Source organism: Gymnodraco acuticeps, unplaced genomic scaffold (genome assembly GCF_902827175.1).
Source record: "Gymnodraco acuticeps unplaced genomic scaffold, fGymAcu1.1, whole genome shotgun sequence".
NCBI lineage: Eukaryota > Metazoa > Chordata > Actinopteri > Perciformes > Bathydraconidae > Gymnodraco > Gymnodraco acuticeps.
The window spans coordinates 284654-304574 of record NW_022990743.1 but is presented as its reverse complement, the minus strand read 5'-3'; the positions used below and the strand labels follow the sequence as shown (position 1 = coordinate 304574).

Genomic DNA, 19921 nt, shown 5'->3' with positions numbered 1-19921 from the left:
GATTTTCATCTATAGTGATGCCTAAGTATCTGTAGGTGTTAACAGCTTCAATGGGGTTATGCTGTGCAGACATGATGCAGGGAAAACAGTTGGTAACTTTTTCTTATTGGAAAACAACATGACTTTTGTCTTATCTGAATTTAACACCAACCTAAGGTGGAACAGATGTGACTGAAAAGTGTCAAAAGCAGACTGCAGACGTTCAAATGCAAGGGCAACAGTGCTAGCACAACAGTACACAACAGTATCATCTGCATATACTGTAGATGTACAGAGGCATCATATACTTACTTCATATACTTTGACCCACATCATTTATATAAATAGTAAAAAAGGTCGGTCCCAAGACCGAACCTTGAGGAACGCCTCTGGGCACATTAAGAAAGCTTGAGGAGAGACCGCTGAATTGTACACATTGCTTGCGATTTGAAAGATGGTTTGCAAACCAACCAACAGCTTGGTCAGACAGGCCTATATGGGATAACTTCTGGCATAGAATGCCATGGGACAGAATTCACCTTCTTTCACCATTTATCATCATTTCCTCTTGAAACTATAACAGCAGAACAATCCATATTTCAATCTGAAATTGAATTGTAGTTTAGCTCTATGTACAACTAGTCAGTCAGTCAAGTCAGCAGAATGATGAAAAGACACCACAAGTCCACCGGATACCAGATTTAAACAGATGGTAAACATACTCGGATCCTGTTCTTGAGTAAAAGTAGAAGAAGATAAATGAACATCCGTCTGAGGAAATGTGAGTCGTCTTATCTGCTAAATGCTTTAGTTCCTGTTGTTGAGCAAAGGGGACTTTAGTGAAGAGGGATCAAGCTTGTTTGAAGACTAAAGCTTGCGAACAAACTTTTGTACAACATTTTAAGAATATTTTGGGAGCCATTAAGCTTCCTGAGTAGGTGAAAACTTTTAAACAAAGACTGGTTATATATTAATTAAAGTGGCAGTGTACATAAGAACATACATTTTTAAAACAGCTAACCTTTAAAGTCTTTCATGTTTCAGTTATAAGCTTACATCAACGTGTAAAGCCTCATTTGGAAAGGGGTTGTGTTTGAGAATTTTGCTTCACTAACTTTACACAGTGCACATTTTTTTCTCATGCATATGCATATATATATATTACACATCAAATATGTAGTATCTTTGAGGCCCACACACAGGTGTTTCCACTTGTTGTCTCATTTGACCCTTTCTCAGGCCTGTGTGGCTTGATTGACATCTCCCTCAGCCTTCTGTTGATCGTGCTGTACCTGCGAGCGCGGGACAACTTACCGTGTTAATGCTGTCATTGGTGTTTGGAGTTCTGAGACTTTACAGGACTTCCAGCATTTCTCTAATCAACTTCCAGCTGAGGTCTAATCAGCCAAACTGAAAACACCTGCAGAGCCTTTAATTGGCAAAGTAACTGGTGACTGTCAGATACATGTAGTGGAGTCAAAAGTACAATATTGTTCTCTGACATGTAGTGGAATAGAGGTGTAATGTCAAGTATTAGAGTACCTCAAATACTTCAGTTAATGGACTTGTTGCTTTTCACTGCTGTGCTTTTGACCTCTTATTACAAAGCAAGCAAGCTTTCAATTGTTCAATGAACGAGTTGTCTTGTTTTATTTGAATCATTTTAGAGGCATGACAGGGTAAATATATGCAGTGTTCAACAAGGATAAACCTTTAAAGGAATTGTTTTTTGCTTTTTTATTATTATTATTATTATTATTATTTCATACTACAATATTTATCTTGTGACAACCAGGAGTTGTTGTCCTACACATTGGATTATACACGTATTAAACTTGAATCTAATATTTTAGATATGAGATATTCTATGCTAGTTTATAATAACTTTGTCACATGTGTTGAACAGATTACTTTTCAAAAGAACATTTGACATACAAAATGTGAATGATCAGTATGTAATAAATGATGCATTGTTATAGAATCCCAAAATATATGATGTAATAAAAATATGTGTCAATGCAACCAACCACAATATGAATGTAACACTGATGTGAATGCAGCACAGCTAATATAATAGTGAAAGGAACCATTCTGTATACTTGTTGTGCTTTTATTCAAGTCCAATTCAGAATTGTGGGCTTTTGGTTGTAATGGAGTACTCTTAATGTGTGGTATTCAAAATATCTTCCATCGCTGGTTTAAGTCATTTGATTGTTTTATTGTCTTTTCTTGTATCCTAATTAATTGTATTTATATTTGTGCAAAATGTTAATTAATTAGAAAATAAGAAGGTTTCTACAGGACACTGCTGTCACCTGGTGGTCAAAAAACGGAAGGAGAAATGCTGCTTACTCCCTATTGGCTGCTGAAACATGACGCAACGTGTGCACACAAGGAAGTGAAACAACAAACGTTATTGAAGCTACCTTAGCAGAGGGTTAACATCACAGGTACGTTTCGTTTCACTTATCTGATCGTCTTCTTCAACACGTACTGGCTCTGATACATTTGTCTGTGCACAACAGTTTACTGAACTGTGTCGACGAAGTGTATACCCTTGTTTTATAGACACATACAGATATGGGGGACCTTCCTGTCAATCCGCTGGTTCTGATTGGTGTGGGCTCCAGCTTCGCCTTCTCTGGCCTTTTCTATCATCTGTACAAAGGGAAGAAAGAAGAGTTGAAGAAGCTAAAGGCAAGTGCATAATTACTGAAGTCATGCTTAAGTATTCATACAGCTCTCGAGTAGTGTAATGATTTTAAAATGCTTATTTCAACCTGTTTCTTTTTGCTTTTCATTTTAGGAAATACCCATATTCAAGCCAGATCAGCATTTGGTGAAAGTACTGAAAGCGTCTCCTCACAGGCGGCTTCAGTATGTTGCTGTAGAAGGTACAAACACTATCGACACTTTAGTGAATGCAGTTTTGAATGGGTTAAGACCAGTGGTGATAAAGTAACTAAGTACATTTACTCAAGTACTGTACTTATTTTTGAAAGATATGTTCTTGACTTAAGTATTTACATGTTTTTGCTACGTTGTACTTCTACTCCTCTATTTATTTGATCCGTTAAGTTACTTTGCAGATTTAGATTAATAATGTGAAATATAATCAACTCTTAAATCAGACTTTAGTTCCACCTGGAGTAAATTCACAAGCTACCCTGCAGTATACAAAGCCATTCAAACTAGCTGCACCTTACCAGCTTTGAGAACACTCTAATATATGAAAAACACATCATATATATTATTCTTAAATGGACCAATCTGCATAATGAGTAGTACTTTCACTTTTGGTACTTCAAGTATATTTTGACATTAATACTTCGGTACTTTTACATTACATGTTAGACGCTTTTATCGAAAGCGACTTACATACTGAATACTGTGGGCAATCCCCACAGGAGCGCTTTGGGGTGAAGTGTCTTGCCCAGAGACACAACAACATGATGACTGCAGTGGGGTTTGAACCTGTGCTCCCCTGATCCGAACAACAACGCACTAATCCATTGCGCCACACGCCTGTTACTTGAGTAACATTTTGAATGCAGGACTTTTAGTTGTAACAGAGTATTCCTACACTCTGGTTTATTCTACTTTTACGTAAGTACAAGATAGTACTTCTCCCACACAGATGTTTTACAGTTTTCCTTTATATGTGTTTTTAGGTCTGGTGCAGGCGGATGGGGAGTCTCTGGCAAGTCAGTTTGTCCCTCGTTGTTACGGTGTGATTCAGAAGATCGCAGTGGAGGAGCAGTGGAAATTCTGGAACTCCCTCACCAAGACATGGTACAATAGACAACAAAACAAACCCAAAACTGTCCCTCTATCTATTACTAGTCTGTTGATAACATTTTGATTACTTTTGCCAGGAATTCGCGGACAATAAACAGAAAAGAAACCAACAACTCTGTGCCGTTCAGTCTGGTCAGCCCTGGGGCCTTCATCGATGACTTGTATGTGAAGGTTCAGAACCCTCTGGAGGCCTCCGGGTGCTACCTGGACAGGGTGTACTTCAAAAGGAGTCGGGCCGAGAAGGGCTTGGCAGACATGGTGATGAATGGCATCCTCGGGGAGGAGCCAGTGGCCATGGAGGTCAGCGAGGAGCTGCTGCGGGTGGGGAGCACCCTGACTGGGTATGGGGAGGTGGTGCTGGAGGGAGGGCAGGTGATGAGGCTGCAGGCCCCGCAGGACGGCCGCAAGTTCATCCTGGTGCCCACCGACCACCGGAGCTTCATGGACGGGCACGAGAAGTCCGCCAGTATGTGGAAGATGCTGTCGGCTGTTACTGGCATCACAGGGGCCGCTATTCTAACCAAGGTCATCTGTGGGTTAGTGGGGAACCAGGATGGAAAATCCAAGAAGGCCTGAAGACGATACTGTAGCTTTAACGGCTGTGTGACCGCTTTACAGCTCTCCAAAAACTGCCTCAGGTGTTTTGTTTAGATTCCACTGCAACTTCCTGATGCTAAGATAATGTACAGTCACTTGTCAAAACTTCCTCAAGTGTTTTATCTAGATTCCTTAGATCCATCATGATGCTAAGATTATTAGTCAGTGTGTCATCTTGTAAGTTTTGTTTTCCCATTAAAGTAGCAGCTACAGGGGCCTGTGAGGGTCAATACACAACATTGGACAGATTTTGGCCACTTTGATGTCAACGATTTCTTGGCTTGTATAACCATTGGTATTTGGAGCAAAACATTTCAGAGACATGTTCTCTATATATCTGAGACCTATAATATGTTGATAAACAGTATAATAGGGGACCTTTAAAGAAGGGATAGGTGATAGGACTATTTTTATGTATAGCGTAAAAACTTTATCAAAAATATTTTTCTATATCGTTTCAATCCCAATGTTGAAATCAGCAGACTAACTTTATTACGGCAAAAGTTTGGACGACGCTTAACATTCTAATCGTGGCTCGAGATGCGCGGTTTGGCGAACATGTAGAGGACACAACTTAGCTCTTACTTCTGCTTGGTTACACAAGTTTGATGCACACCAAAACCCTTATCTAAAATGTTGACTCAGGAATATTCTGAGTGCAGGCTATTTGTTGTCAATAACTGTAATGTGAGTTTTTCCTTTCTACATCTTACAACACACAGAGATACATTTCCAATGTTTTATCAGTGTCATCTTGTAAGTTTTGTTTTCCCATTAAAGTAGCAGCTACAGGGGCCTGTGAGGATCAATACACAACATTGGACAAAACAGAAAGCACAGGAATTTATAAAACATTTACAAATTGAGAAATAAAAATAAAGCTGAACAGAATCTTAGATGTTGATACATTTCCCACATTGTGATTATAATGTGCTCAATGTATTTGTTAATGTGTTTTGATCCAATGTTGTTCTGCTGTGACGGGCACTACTTTTCTTGAAACCATCATGAACATATCTGATTTCTCCTGCAGTCACTAGGACATTTTTGAATATCTGAAAACTGATGACACACCTTAAATGTGGCATATTTGAGTATTGTTAAACTATTGAATCAAGGGAACATTTTTGTAATTCAATTGTATTTTTATAATGTAAGATAAAAATCTTTTTTTTGTGGAGTTGTGTGGGGTAATCAATCTTTTACTTTCACTTTTGATTTGCAAGAGTCTAACTGAGCCTGATTAAAATTGAATGTAAACAATGTTTTGGACTGGATCTATTTGCAGATATAATGTTCTACCTCTTACATAAGACCTGCAGTCTGTTTGTGGAAACAAAGATAACACATGATAAAGGGATGTGGTGATATCTTTAATAAAACCTTTATATTGAGTGAGACATTTTGTGTTCTTTTCCAAGCAGTCATGGGTCTCTCTCTTCTTTAATTGGATATTGACGTTCACAGCACACCGCCCGTACCTAGCGTGATAATATGTGTCCGTGTAAACTGTACAGAGAAGATCCTGCTGGATGTTAGTGACAGAAAGCTGCTGTTGCCGGGGGTAACACCAGCTGCCTGAATCCCTCTTTCTTCAAGTTTACAGTCATCTTTGTGCTCCTCATTATTCCCCTTCCTCCTCTGAAGACTCCTCTGCCTCCTTCAACCACTGGATGAATTTCTGAAGCTGGGGGGGGGGGAAACATACATCAGAATAGAGTGACACAAGGCCCTTAGGCAAGTTGAACAATTAGAATGAATTTCAGAAAAAGTCCAGAAAGGATATGGAAAACAAATACACAAAGGAAGATATTAAAGTAATTTGTGAAACCTATAAATTGCACAAATGTATTTATTACTCGTAGATAATGAGGGTTTCATTATTTGAATTTTTTTATTTTACATCATTGACGTTGAAGTTTTAAATTAGGGGGAAGATGGTAGACCCAGAAAATACTACACACTGAACAGGTTAAAAGAGTGAACAAACTCCACTTTGTAAAACAAAATTCAGTTTACACAATTACTCCCTTTAGTATTTAGATATTGCATAATGGTTTGGTCTTCCATAAATAGTTTTAGAGGATAGTTTGTGTACAAGTCAATGTGGTTAAAAGGCAAATCTGATTTGTTTCCCCTCTACATTGCTTGAAATTCATTTTGAAAATGCATTTTATTCCTCTCGTAAATAATTTGACATAAAGACATGTAAAAGGTGCATCATAAATGTACAGGCCTTGCTATAAACATTTAAAAGGAAAGAAAGAATAATATCTGTGCTTATTGAACTCACTTTTACAAACACTACTTACACTTAAATGTACTCAATGCTATCACATAATCAATGATGTTGTGCTGGAAACATATTAGTGATTTCTACAGTGACAGTTAGTTACAGTGCTGATTACCCAGCCATCCTAACTTTAACCCTCATTATATCTTTATATTATAATAATCATTTATAAGTGTGCTGTTCCTACCCCCTGGTTCTTGCGCAGCTGCTTGCTCTGGTCGGTGATGTCTCCCTGGGAGAACCAGCGCATTATCATGTCCTCCTCCAGGATCTCCAGCTGGTACATGTTCATCAGGACCTGGGGGGGGGGGGGGGGGGTAACACAGCATCTTCAGCACCAGGTACAGTACGGGTAGGTAAACGTCAATATTACATGGTGGCTGTTTCATGACTCATATCTTTCCGTTTGACCCGAGTTCACCCTTTTGACTGTGTGCATTTTTACACAACCCTTTTCCCAGACTTTCCAAAGCCTCAAAGCATTTTGCATACACATGTCAGCTTTCACCCAGTCACACACACTCCTACAGAGGCAGAGGCTGTCACACAAGGTGCCACCTGCTCAGGGAAACTAGCACTCTCACACCAAGCCACCTGGAGCTATTTGGCGTTAAGTATCTTGCCCAAGGACACATCGACATGTTGAATACAGCGGCAGTAGATCCAACCAACCACCTTTGCCATTAAAGGATGAACAACTCCCTCCTGAGCCCCAGCGGCCCAGCAGAAGAGATTTACGAGTGTTTATGGAAGTGATGACTGACTGACCTTGAACATCGCAGCCCAGTGACTCTCCTGCTCCAGGAAGTGCTCCTCGAAAGCAGACAGACAGTCCAGGTGGTCCTGGGCTCTCTTCACATAGTTCTTAAACACCGGTGCCCATTTATTCAGCAACTGAGAAGCAGAAGTGCAAGAATTAGTCAGATCCTTAACTTGGTAAAAGTAGAAATATTATGGTCTTAAAAAACACTCGTACAAGAAAAAATCCGTACGTGGAAAGTACAGAATATTAAATAATCATGAATATTATATTATTTTCATCACTAACAAATACATATGTTGTAGTTTTCAATGAAGAGCCATTTGATATACTTGGTTGTGGTTATATATTAAAGGTCCCATGACATGCTTGTTTGTTTGTAGCCTTTATTTAACCAGGTGAAAGACCCTTGAGATCAAAAGATCTCTTTTTCAAGGGTGTCATGCTTTTCCGGTTCTTACCCGTCCCCTTGTGTGTTATGAAGGTTTTTCTGCATGTAAACGGACTGCAGAGTCACAAACCCTCAAAGTACACCCTGTAGGGAGTACAACTTTAACACAGAAAAGCCCTGTCTATGCTGCCCCTGGTGCGGGTGCAAGTGGAGCCTCGCAGATGGGGGTGCTGCAGCCCCCTTAGCACAGTGGGCTCACAGGGAGGGGGGGGGGGGCAGGTCAGGAGCTCCAACAAGCCATGTAGGACAGAGAGTGAATACACATGCTATACAGAGATGCTGTATGAGAAACCAATGTGATTTTGGAACATTGCACAATGTAAATCTATTCTAGTAGACCTCAACAATGGAACTATGATCAGTAGAAATGGCCATGACATGGGACCTTTCAGAACATCAGTCTATTATATCATAAAAGCAAACCACGTGTTTTATATGTAAAAATAATCTATGAGTGTTAAATAAATACAATGGAGTAAAAATGACTATATTTGTGTTCCTACAATATGGTAGAGTAGAAATATAAAAGGAGCATAAAATGGAAATAGTCAAGTAAAGTACAAATGTGTCAAATTCGTACTTGGGGTAAATGTGTGTTGTTAGTTTCAATCATTGCTATGGACACACGAAAAAGGCCAAATTCTACATTTGATTCTATCATCTTTACCGGGAGGAGCAGAGCCACGTATTGCGATGCGGTGATCTCTGGGCCCTGCTGCTGGAAGGGATACTCCAGCACCACCCTGGTTATAATCTGCATCACCTCCTTCAGAGTGATGTTGTAGGCGTACCTGGAGGGAGAGAGCGTGTCAAAACTGAATCTGTCTAAAGAGAGAAGACTGCTGGCAGTGTTTGGTCCCTTCTTACTTGAGAGAGTTGATCTCAAGGACGAGATTGTCACAGCCGATGTTTTCCTCCAGACCCCTCTGCAGAGTCCCCAGCACCTCCAACTGGAACACTACACACAATCACACCAGAGAAGAAGAGTTCGAGAAAAACTACGCTTCATTGCAAAATCACAACAGGGAGGCTAAAGACCACAAACATTTCATAAATAAAATAAAAAGGGAAATTAAATCATCTAAGTGTTCAGAGATCATTCTGATGAATTTATAACCAGCGTTCGACCCCATTTTGAGAATTAGTTATGAGGTTATATACTATAATTTGTTAGTAATAATAATCAGCCACTGCTCAAAGCCGACATCAAAGGCAACCAAGATCAGCTCCTAATTCTCACATTTTGTTAACTAGCATAATATAATAAAATATAGTTCATCTGTGAAATTAATTGCAGCCCTAGGTGATTAATACATTCCGTTCTGTTATGTAATGAATTCGTAAAACACTGCTAAACTATTGAACTACGTAGTATTCTCAATTAAATTGCTATTTATAACGTGTAGTGTCATCTAGGGGCTGTCGTCGCTGGCATTTTGTCTCTTTGGCCAGCAGGGGGCAGTCACGTGGTTCTACAGGTGGCTAAAATGAACAACTCTCACCTTTGACATCGTCCATCTCGGGGGAGGGGATCACAGGGTCGTCATCATCATCAGGCTCGCTGTCCTCACTGTCGCTCTCAGGGTCGGGGTTCAACACCAGACCTGATGCACAGGAAACAAAAGCCAGGCTGCTGGGACACAGACGGAAAGACAGATTTACTGACTGAACAAGTGAGCCGCGCTGCTGTCCTACCCCAGAGACACTGAGACAGCTCCTCATCCTCCGTGTCATCCAGACTGCCGGCCTTCCAGATGTAGCCTTTCCCCTCTGCTCCGACCTCGGCTGGGTTAAACGCTGCAGGACAGAAGAAAACACAGCTTATGACCATATTTTATTATTTATTTGTAGCCTTTATTTTGTGTATAGGAATGGGGGGAGATGTCCAGCCACCAATGTCAACGTTGAAGTTATGTGGCATTTACTGTAGCAATCATTAAGATTATTCATATTTCATACAGAGTCAATACACACCCTTCAGTTTGGTCTTGTCTTTGCTGTGTCCGACATGGTCATCATCACTCAGGAACTCATCATCATCCTCCTCTTCCTCCTCGTCTGGATGGTGCATGGACAGCACGGTGCCTTCAGGTAGAGAGATGTTTGGTCCAATCTCCACCTGGATCACAGTCCACAGAAAATGTAGTGATGTGATAGAGAAGGTTTTCACCGTTTCACCATCTCTAAAGCGCTATTCTGATCTTGACACATAAAAGTGGTGGGAAAAAAACCTCCCTCTCCATCGGAGCAAAACGTGTTATTGTACAAACAAAATGAAAGATTGTATTTTTGTTAGACCAAAAAAGTGAATTTTGGAAATAATAATATTCAGCTTATTGCTAATTAAAATGAAGAAAAATAATGATAATACTTGCTTACATTATACGCCAGGACACACTGTTTGTTCAGAGTTACGCCTTCTTTGACCACAGCCTTGTCGCAGATCACAGACTGAATGATCTTCACCTTGCTGGCTATGTGAACATTATTCCAGATGTAGGCATGGTCCAGGGTAACATTGTCACCTGTTGATATGGAGAACAAAAAGGCATTATTAACACTTCTTTTATTACGTACTTATATATGACCTCACTGAATCAGTTTTGAGAGCCCACCTATGGTGCAGTTGTTCCCAATGACGCTGTTAGAAATGTAACAGTTGGCGCCGATGCTTGTCTCACAGCCGATGAGGACGTTCTCCTCCATCATGCTGCCGTGGCCCAGGCTGACCCCAGACCCTCTGTAGACGTTGTGGCGGGAAAACGTGCAGCTTCGTCCCTGCTGGTCGACGAAGTTAGCCTCGGGGGTGAGCGGGTAGACCCACCGCCGCACGAGGTCAGACGACACAGAGTCGTACATGAGGAGGTTGGATACTCTGACCCCGTAACCATCCTTGGTGGCATGCATGTGTATCTGGTTGCCCAGAATCTAAAACAGGAATTAAGGATTAATGCTTTGAAGGGGTTTGTAGCAAAACATGATCCAGATATCATAGGGAATAATGCCGTACCTCTTCATTGACCAACATCCCTCTGACAAAGTCATTTCTAGTCTGGTAGTCGAAATTGTCAGTGAAGAGCTCAGCGACCTGAAAATGAGGAAAAACTATTTATAGAAGGAGAATCAAGTTTATAGCCAGGTACGTTTACACCTGAACCACTAATGAGAAGTTCAATAGCTCCTGGATGTTGCATTCTAACCTGTGGGGAGCAGATGCTGATGTGACAGTCCAGGAGGTCGTGTCTGATTTCAAACTCGTCACTTGCATTGTGGAAAATGTTCTGCCAAACAAACAGAGAGTGACTGTCAACAATCAATCCAAAGCAAAAGTAAGGTAAAGGTTTGATAAAATGGTGAAGCTCCTACCATGGGGAACTGTAGCCTCTTCAGCCCCTGTGTCCTCTGGTAGTGTAAAATCCGCTGGCTCTTGCTGTCCACGGCAACTATGACATCATCTTCCTCACAGCGCGACTTGTGACCGGGCGACGATTCCTTAAAGACCATCGTCATCACCGAGATGTTCTTCTCCACCTTCCGACGATGCCTGTGCAAAATGACACATAGTATTAGAATAAAACAGACGTAGAGAGACCATATTTCATTGCTTCTGATTATACTAATAAAGCCATCTCTTACCTGTGCTCTTGCACTGCCTGACTGAGGTCAATATTTGATACCACGTCTCCGTAGACCAACACGAAGTCCGAGCGCAGAAGGGACTTTGCATCAACATCCCTGAGCACATCCCCGAGGGAGCGGTAAAACTCTGAGGTGATGATGTGGACTGTGTTTGGAGAGGTGGGTCGACACCACTTCGACTTCCTGTCAGACCACAGAAACAGGTCAACATCTTACATTTGAGACATATCCAAAAATTATCACCCTAGTGAAACTTACATTAAGTGTTCCTTGATTTCACAGGCCATCCAGCAACAGAAGACAAATGTTTCCTGCACCCCGGTGGACGTGAGGAACTCCAGGGTGTAGTCGATCATGGCAACATTACCCAGCGGCAGCAGAGCCTGTCATCAATGAAAACGTGACAGATGTCATTACAGAGGTAACTGTACAGCAGCGTCATGATGGAAGTCCCCAAGCAATATTAAACAAAACCCACAGAGCTGCTTAAATAAAGGCTTGAAGGTAACGTGTTTATTTCTGTTAAAATAGTTTTCTTCATCAGTTTCAATGCCGCCCTGTCACTGTTTACAGCATGGACTCTAGTTAGCTACCATTAGCATGTTATAGCTTAGCTCGCTGCCTACCCTTGGCTGGTCTTTGGTCACCGGGAAAAACCTCCGGTTGAAGCTGTCAGCGACTAAAACAGCCTGCAGCGGCTGCTCCTCTTCCTCCTGCTCATTTGCACCTTTTCTACTCGAAAGGCCAGTGCCAGAACGACTCTGTTTTGCTCCTCTACCGGCCATGTTTGTCTCCCAAGCGCTGCCTACTAACCAGCTATGTCGTCAGCTATGGTGGCTGTGGAGGGACAGTCTGTGATGGTGGCTGTGGTGAAATACAGTACTCGTGCGTTTGTTTACCTCGTTTGATTTTATGGAAATAATACAAAGTTGTGAATGTAGACAATGACATTTATGTATTTATTCATAAATACAGCTCAACATTTGAGCCTTACTCACATGCCTCACAAACTCAAAAATGTATGTTAACATTATATATTGTATGTTAGCTGATTTATTTTCTAAACATTTACGTTTCTTAACTTTTAAAGCCTTCCTCGTATTGCCTCGTACCAGGGGCGGATCTACGGGGGGGGCAAGGGGGGGCAGCTGCCCCCCCTTGCCCCCCCCCCCCCCACGGTAGAGCCTTTCCCCCCCAGCTGCCCCCCTAACTTTTGTTTCCCTAAAACTGTACTAAAACAAACCTACACTATTTCCACAAGCTTCTCAAGCAACAAAACAAGCATTACATTAGTTAAAAGTTAATCATTTTAAATATCATTTTAGGCCCCTTAAAAACGCAGCTACGGCCCTGCATTAAACTGCGGAGCGGCGTTCACACAGACCGCGGCTCACACCGCTGCAGAGAGGGAGCGAGCTGTCCCAGCACCTATGGATCAGCTTCCCCTGGGAGCATTTCCCTTTCCACTAGTTTTGTTTTTACTAAGGACGAGAGCTTGAAACTAAATATTAATAAAACGCTGCTGTTTGAATCGATAGCGTTTAACAGACGGGCGCTGTTTGGGGCGTTACGTTACAAAATACTACGCAGACAGCGTTAGCTGGGAGATCGATCACTTTGCTAAACTACGCGGTAGCCTACTATTACATCCACGTAAACTACACATCACAGCCATGAGGCCAGATCAATGAAACCAGGATACATCCTTTACTGTAAAAACTGGATCCAAACACAGCTGCCTGTGTGCGCTTGATCAATACTTTCTGATGTTATATGATATGCTACATATTAGCTAGGCTACATGGCCCTAACGTGTAAAGTTATACAAGCATTTGTACCAGTGCTTTTCACAAGTAGACTCTTGCAGGCTAGAGTATAGGAGTGATTCAACAACAACACAAAGACATATGAGAAGTGATCAGGACGAACAGAAAGAGGAAAAGGAAAAGAGAGTTCACTGAAGAGACCAGGAGGGTCAGAGCAGGAGGAAGAGGAGGAGATGAAGAATCCAGGAGGGTCAGAGCAGGAGGAGGAGATGAAGACATTAGTGAAGAAGAAGAAATGTATGTGAGGAATAAAGATGAAGTGTCAGAAAGAGGGACAGAGGCAGGGATCAGGAGGCAGATGAAACTCCAGCTGGACCACATGGTATGTTCTTATTCTCCTTACATATTCCATCACAGCAGCACAATCTAGCAGCTCTTAGTATTGACAAATATTGATTGAAATGTGTTGCTGCACAGGTCACCTTCAGCTCTCTGAAGAGATGGGTGATGTAATTTGTGTACTTAATTATAAATTGAAATGTTGAGCTTGTCAATCTTAATCTGAAAATACAAAAACTGAAATATAGGTAAGAGAAGAAACGGACACTTTTATGATGTAATTCCCTCAATGCAGATCACACATGGACTGATCCATTATTTTAATAGGAGGGTAAATGGTATGGCGTGACGGGGTTGAAACAAACTGAGGGACAATATTGCAATTTCATAGATAATTCAAGTATTTTTTCAGAATTTATTTTTGATCAGTTAAAGTTGACAAGCATATGATTATATTAGCAGCAACATTTTGGGATAATTGGCCATTTTGATTTGTTTGATATTAAATTAATATGTAATAATGCTTAGTGAGGACATGCAAATATGTCTGTCTAATACTAAGAAAACCAATTTTTTAAAAACTAAATATATATTTAGTTTGACATTGTAATGCAAAAAACCTGTTCCATTAATTCATTGCTTTAAAATACATTTTGTAGTTTCCTTTCATTTAAAATGGTTGAGGTACGCTTGGGGGACTCAAAGGGCACCCGATTGTTTGTCTGAACACCTTGTTTCTCTTGTGCATTAAGAACACTTGTGTTAGGGCATGCATTAACAATAAATAGGTTATATACAGTATACAATACCACGTACTGTCCGCCCTCCCATGCCACCCTGGCATGACCTCTTGCCCCCCCTTTGCCCCCCCATGTAAAATGTTCTAGAACCGCCACTGCCTCGTACGATAATATCTATTAATACTCTATTTAAATTGATCTGTTTTCCACTCAAATGTAACATTGCTGTAACATTTACATACATTAGACGCTTTCATTGACTAGACCCCCAAAAATTACAATTTCAATCCATTTATCTTTTAAACCAAAAATGTTTGATATTTGTCTTCACTAATCTTTGGCTGGTACGAATATTAACTCTAGGTTTTAAAGTAGTCAGCCAGAAAAACATGATATCTAATGGAAACATACTAACAAAACCCATTTCAAAAACTATTTTTGTATTGTCTTCTATTATAAGAATAGCAGTTGCAGCTTATTAAGAAACCTGGGAGTTTACTTAAATTCATCCATCCACAACTATCAAAACACAGGTTAAAAGACTGAAAACATGTTAGTGTTTTATTATTAGTTTATTATCTCCATATATATGGGCTTAACCATCACTTGTTGACACTGGATGCACTTCTTGAAATGTTTCATAACATAATTTCTCAGCTTCTGAACATCTGAACCAACATGTTGAACTTTACCAGAGACAAAACATCCGGCTCCTGCCGTCCAAAAGTTTAAACAAGAACCTTCATTCACTGCTCTGTGAAAGCTCAACAGTTCTTCATGTTGTTCTTAGCCACCTGCACATCACATTACACAGCCAGAAAAAGAGTAACTATTGGTGTTGTTTGGTTATCTTCTTGGCGTGCTCCAACACGGACTCAAAACGCAGAGTTCTAGATGTCCAGGAAGATGGAATTCCCTCGAATCCAATCTGTGAGAATGTAGAAAAGTGAGTGTGAGAAAAAGATGCTTCCCTATTTCATTTGAGCATGTTGCCATAGCTTACCGCCTTTGAATGTATCAAATGTGAGATTAGCAAACAGTCATACCTGAGCCCCAAGACAGGCTCCGATGAACGAGCCTCTGCTACTGGTGCATCCCCCGCAGCTCATGGTGTCTCTGACGGCCTGCTCGTAGTGCTCGGCTGTCAGGACTCCATGCAGCGCTGCTTGGAACGCACCTGGCAAACCTGAGGAAACATCAGCACCATGTGTTAATAACATACAGGCATTGTAACTGGTTGTCCCAATATTTGTCCAGAACTACTACTTTCATCTACTAAGTGTTTTAGCTTGTGTTTTATGTTATTCTTATTCATAGGGCTAATTGCATATAAACTTGTATTCTTATGTTAAAAGAGCTTTAAGAATACCTCATGTGTTTGGGAACACACTGGGGATCAGTTCCTTAGGAGTCTTGGATAGATTCTCCTTCACCTGATGGAGGTGACCTGGAACCAATCAGAAAGGAGAGTCATTCGATTAGATTCACTTAATGATCCCAGGTTGGGAAAATGTTTTGAAACAGCAGCATGTAACAAGGAATTGCACAGTTAAAAAAAATAACATCATTAAATATTAACAGAAGAAAGATATAAATATCTATAGTGTAAATGTATTGAATATATCATATTAAATATGCAGAATAAGTGATATTACACGATGAGAGACCATCGTACTAAAAAAATATAAACATAAGACACTATATACATTATACAAGGCTACAAATTAGTTGCATTGTTTAAGTTAAAGCAAATTATGATCATTGAAAGGGAAAAACAGGGATGTGTTTGGTCAAAATAAAGGAAACTATGAAGCTGAAAGTTGAGTTCTAGCCAGGGCTAGCAGAGAACTCATCTCATAGTTACTCAAATACAATCAACATTTAAACTGTTAAGCCACATAAAACTAACTTTTTTGCAAGTTACTTTATCTTTAGACGTCAAAGATCAAGTTAAAGTCATATCAAATTATTAAACATAGTATGTATTCAGGATATTAAACTTGTACAAAATGAGGAATCCCTTTAATCCTGTGATTCAGTCCCATGACTTTAGTCTAGTGAAGCAACAATGCTGCAGGCCTCACATACCAACGACTGCTTTGTCCAGATCCTGAGGCTGCTTTCTCTTCGGGTCGCTGAGCTGAGCCAGCACTGAGTCCAAGGCTTTGGGATCGGGACCATTCAGGATGAAATGCTCCAGGATCCTGGAGAAATAAATGAGGAAGTGTTAGAAACCAATTTATTGTTGAGCCTATTTTATAATATAACATTAGTTAGTCTTAGTTTTTTTTGGGTTTGAAACCATGTTACAAGTTATGCTGTGTAGCATCCACAGTGTTGTTACAATACCATTCATGATGAGATATAATAAAAAAACGGATAGAATTTCCAAGCGTTAATGCTAATCAAGTGTAACAGGAAAATTATATTTCATGTATGGAATTTAACTGTCAGCGGAGACTTTATTTGATTTGTTTCTGATTCAATTAATTCAAATTGTTTATATATTTTCATAATGTGTTTTACAGGTTATTTTTGCCTTTATTTTGATAGCATAGAAAGGTAAAAAGGCTAAATGAAGACAGTGTAACATCCCATATGTCAATAGATTTTAGGAATAGACACGACAAGTATATTCAAATACTATCAATAATCTCCTTTAAAAAAAAAAGGTGTTTATTCCACCATCACAGATTTGTTTTTTTTGTTTGCCTGACTTTCTATTAGATTGAGTAAGTCAAATTAAATGTAAAATGTCTTTGCACCTGTTGTGTCTTCCAATATAAAAAAAGTCAGATTTTCTTTGCAATTTATATTTGTTTCACATCCCTGTTTCAGAAATGACCAGTATTCTCATCAGTAACAGGAAGTGAAAATGATGCGTTGGCGGAACAAACTGACCTCGCAGCTGCCAGAGTCTCTGCCACACAATCATCATTGTTCTGGGTGACACGGACTGCCTGCTCCACCTTCTCCAGCATCTCAGGCTTTCCAGCATAAAAAGCCACTACAGGAGCCAGTTTGGCTATTCCATCAATCTGACAGTCGTTCTCACATCCTATGGAAAAAAAGACACTTAATTTAGAGCTGTTTCTCTCAATAATGTCTTGGTATTTGTAATGAAAATACTGCCTATTCACCCGTTTCTTCTTTGCCTGCATCCACATTTTTCAGGAAGCCCTTCAAACTCCCTTGTCTCCATGGTCCCTCGATGGGCAGCTGCGGTCTCGGGCCTGGTAGGACAAACACAACGTTATCAGTATTTCCATCTTACTGAGTAAAAGAGTTTAATGAATTTTCCGCAACAACATGAAATACTTCTCCGCTTCTACTAGATGATTTTCCTACCTGCTCTGTCTCTGTAAGGGTCGTTGACAGGCGTGTCGTACTCTGATCCTGGCCCAAAGAATTTTAGAGTACGCTGCTTCAGATCTTCAACATTTAGACCTGGTCGTAAAGGTTACACAGCTTAGACCATGATGTAAAAAGTTTGAAATGATCATGAGGCAGTCTATTGTGTCGTTAAGATGAAGAAGTAAGGCCTACCTCCACATTCAGACAAGGACTCCAGCAGGACAAAGGCCTGGTCCCCGTAGCAGCTCTGCTGGCCCGTCTGCCTCCTGTAGAACGGGTTGGCCGACTCAGAGCGGAACTCAGGGTTTGGCTCCTGATCCAGGATGCCCTGCAGCTTCTGCAGGTCGTACACCCAGTGGAGGGGCTGCGCTGTGAGGGAAGAGACTACAGGTCAATATCATTCTGATCCGAAACGCCTTTTTTATAAGAACAAAAAAGGTGCATAGTGAAAAGACTCAGATGATAGAGAAATAAACATCAGCAAACAACTTTGGGCTGAAAAAAGAAACCTAAAAGAGTATTCAAACTAGTGGTATGACAAGGAAACTAATTGTAAATTAAGACATTGTACTGAATACTTAACGGACAATAAAACATTACAGTATGATAGACTTTAACCGTTATTACCTGCTGCATCTGCAACGGCTGATCCTACGATGGCTCCTATCGCTCTGTTGGCCAGAGCTGATGCCATCTGTGAAACAATTCATCGTTATTATTCTAATTAAGGCTTCATTTTGTCTGTAAATTAAATCAACAGAAACATACTGGTGAACATTTTCCTTTTAAAATAATACTTAAGGTGACATATAAAGCATTTGTTATAGCTTCTGTAATGTGTTGCCTTAGCTACCTATATCTGGTTAATATAAACTGAATATCTTTGGGGTTATGGACTGAAAAATACATTTGCATATCTCACAATGAGCTCAAGGATATTGAGCCACTTTTAATTTTGTGAGACAGTATAAAAAGGCCTAAATATCATTGATTTTCCAAACAATAACCAATAGACTTGTCAAGAATTATATTTTGTGTTAGTTCCAGCCATAGACTGTATATGTAAATCCCTATTGGTAATGTTTACACGGTATGTCTCACATGGCAGTTCGAGTTAATCTGCAATCTACTAGTTTCCCTGAATGTGTATCTGTAAAGATTGGATGCTAAAGCTAGCGATAATTGTTTAATAGAGAGATATACATGGTGTTAAGTAAACTTAAGCATGACTTGAATGAAGCAGTGGCCTAGCCAGAGTTAGCAGAGATAGCAGTAACTTCATACACTGCAGACTGCAAGCTAACGTTAGCTAGTCTTCGGCCAAACTAGGCTGACATAGTGAAGTCTTACCTTTCAATCAGTTTAAAGTAACCTTACAGACTAATACTGATAGCCAGGGCACACTGCAGTGTGCGTGTGCGTGTGCTTCTTCTTCTTCTTCTTCTTCTGTGTTTATTGGCGGTTGGCAAATCAACTTGTAGGTGCATTACCGCCACCAACTGGACTGGAGTGTGGACAAGAGACTATGCAGAAAACGATAAACAAAACAAACAAAACAAAGAACCAAAACTCTAGATTATTTTTAAATGTATCAATTTCTCTTAGAAACGTAATAATCTGACAATATATATTGCCTGGTGTTTTCCCTAACAGCCCTGATAGCGACAAGTCATGGAATGTTGCTTTCTTCAGTGTGTGGAAAAGCACATTTCTCTGAGTAGGCTACTATATTTCCTGCAAAGCAGTAAAAAATGCTCAACAGTTTCTGGCTGGCTACAGTGTATACACTTTCCAGTTGGATGCTTTCCTATTATACTTAATGTATGATTGAGACCTGTATGACCTATTCTCATCTGAGAAATGACATTTTCCTCCCTTCTTTTAAACCCTACCTTCCTTCCATCCCCCACTACCTTTGCATTTTATAAAGATGTCTTCCTGTATCACTAAGATCCCAATGTTCTTGCCATGTTGTTTGTCCATATTTCTGAATGAATGTTTTAACCTCCGCTTTGCTGAGTGGAACTTCTATGCAGTGGCGGTTCTAGACCAATTTCACTGGGGGGCCAGTTATTTTCTGAGGGGGGCACAATAAATGCAGGACGAAAAAGAGAAATAGACAGTATGAAGTAAAGAAGAAAACAATGCAATACAGTTATTGGTATTTGTTTCAGTACACTTATTTATTTCAGATATATCTTATAG

General features: G+C 40.2%; 3 protein-coding genes across 5 annotated transcripts; 1 reads left to right on the top strand and 2 right to left on the bottom strand.

The window, feature by feature from the left end:
• The first annotated feature begins 2315 nt into the window (after nt 1–2315).
• LOC117556604 (mitochondrial ubiquitin ligase activator of nfkb 1-A) lies at nt 2316–5639 on the top strand. 3 transcript variants are annotated; one of them, XM_034232015.1, is made up of 5 exons: nt 2316–2429; nt 2548–2676; nt 2786–2873; nt 3651–3771; nt 3855–5639. In XM_034232015.1, exons 2-5 carry the CDS (start codon nt 2560–2562, stop codon nt 4351–4353), a joined length of 825 nt encoding a protein of 274 aa, XP_034087906.1. In that variant the 5' UTR covers nt 2316–2429; nt 2548–2559; the 3' UTR covers nt 4354–5639. The 3 variants fall into 3 exon arrangements, with proteins under 3 accessions (XP_034087906.1, XP_034087905.1, XP_034087907.1); XM_034232016.1 differs by having other exon boundaries at nt 2403–2429; nt 2505–2676; XM_034232014.1 differs by having other exon boundaries at nt 2378–2676.
• Nucleotides 5640–5728: 89 nt separating this feature from the next.
• On the bottom strand, nt 5729–12368 carry eif2b5 (eukaryotic translation initiation factor 2B, subunit 5 epsilon). The gene is made up of 16 exons (XM_034231995.1): nt 12144–12368; nt 11776–11900; nt 11515–11700; nt 11245–11422; nt 11079–11159; nt 10889–10966; nt 10494–10806; nt 10258–10403; nt 9853–9997; nt 9574–9675; nt 9381–9482; nt 8746–8836; nt 8546–8669; nt 7436–7561; nt 6855–6965; nt 5729–6061 (listed from the first exon to the last, which is right to left on the bottom strand). The coding sequence occupies exons 1-16, from the start codon at nt 12300–12302 to the stop codon at nt 5999–6001; spliced, it is 2130 nt and encodes a 709-aa protein (XP_034087886.1). The 5' UTR covers nt 12303–12368; the 3' UTR covers nt 5729–5998.
• A 2547-nt stretch (nt 12369–14915) lies between these two features.
• LOC117556601 (crystallin J1C-like) lies at nt 14916–19198 on the bottom strand. The gene is made up of 10 exons (XM_034232004.1): nt 19067–19198; nt 18344–18410; nt 17909–18085; nt 17711–17809; nt 17503–17595; nt 17264–17420; nt 16451–16566; nt 15732–15809; nt 15409–15548; nt 14916–15290 (listed from the first exon to the last, which is right to left on the bottom strand). The coding sequence occupies exons 2-10, from the start codon at nt 18408–18410 to the stop codon at nt 15192–15194; spliced, it is 1026 nt and encodes a 341-aa protein (XP_034087895.1). The 5' UTR covers nt 19067–19198; the 3' UTR covers nt 14916–15191.
• Nucleotides 19199–19921: the final 723 nt, after the last annotated feature.

Bases quoted from the DNA above. Each gene is read 5' to 3' on its own strand.
- LOC117556604 (XM_034232015.1), top strand. From the start codon at position 2,560: ATGGGGGACCTTCCTGTCAATCCGCTGGTTCTGATTGGTGTGGGCTCC. The intron at 2,677-2,785 runs GCAAGTGCATAA...TTTTCATTTTAG, and splicing joins AAGAGTTGAAGAAGCTAAAG to GAAATACCCATATTCAAGCC. The intron at 2,874-3,650 runs GTACAAACACTA...ATGTGTTTTTAG, and splicing joins TCAGTATGTTGCTGTAGAAG to GTCTGGTGCAGGCGGATGGG.
- eif2b5 (XM_034231995.1), bottom strand. From the start codon at position 12,302: ATGGCCGGTAGAGGAGCAAAACAGAGTCGTTCTGGCACTGGCCTTTCG. The intron at 11,701-11,775 runs GTAAGTTTCACT...GTGGTCTGACAG, and splicing joins GAAATCAAGGAACACTTAAT to GAAGTCGAAGTGGTGTCGAC. The intron at 11,160-11,244 runs GTAGGAGCTTCA...TTTGTTTGGCAG, and splicing joins AGAGGCTACAGTTCCCCATG to AACATTTTCCACAATGCAAG.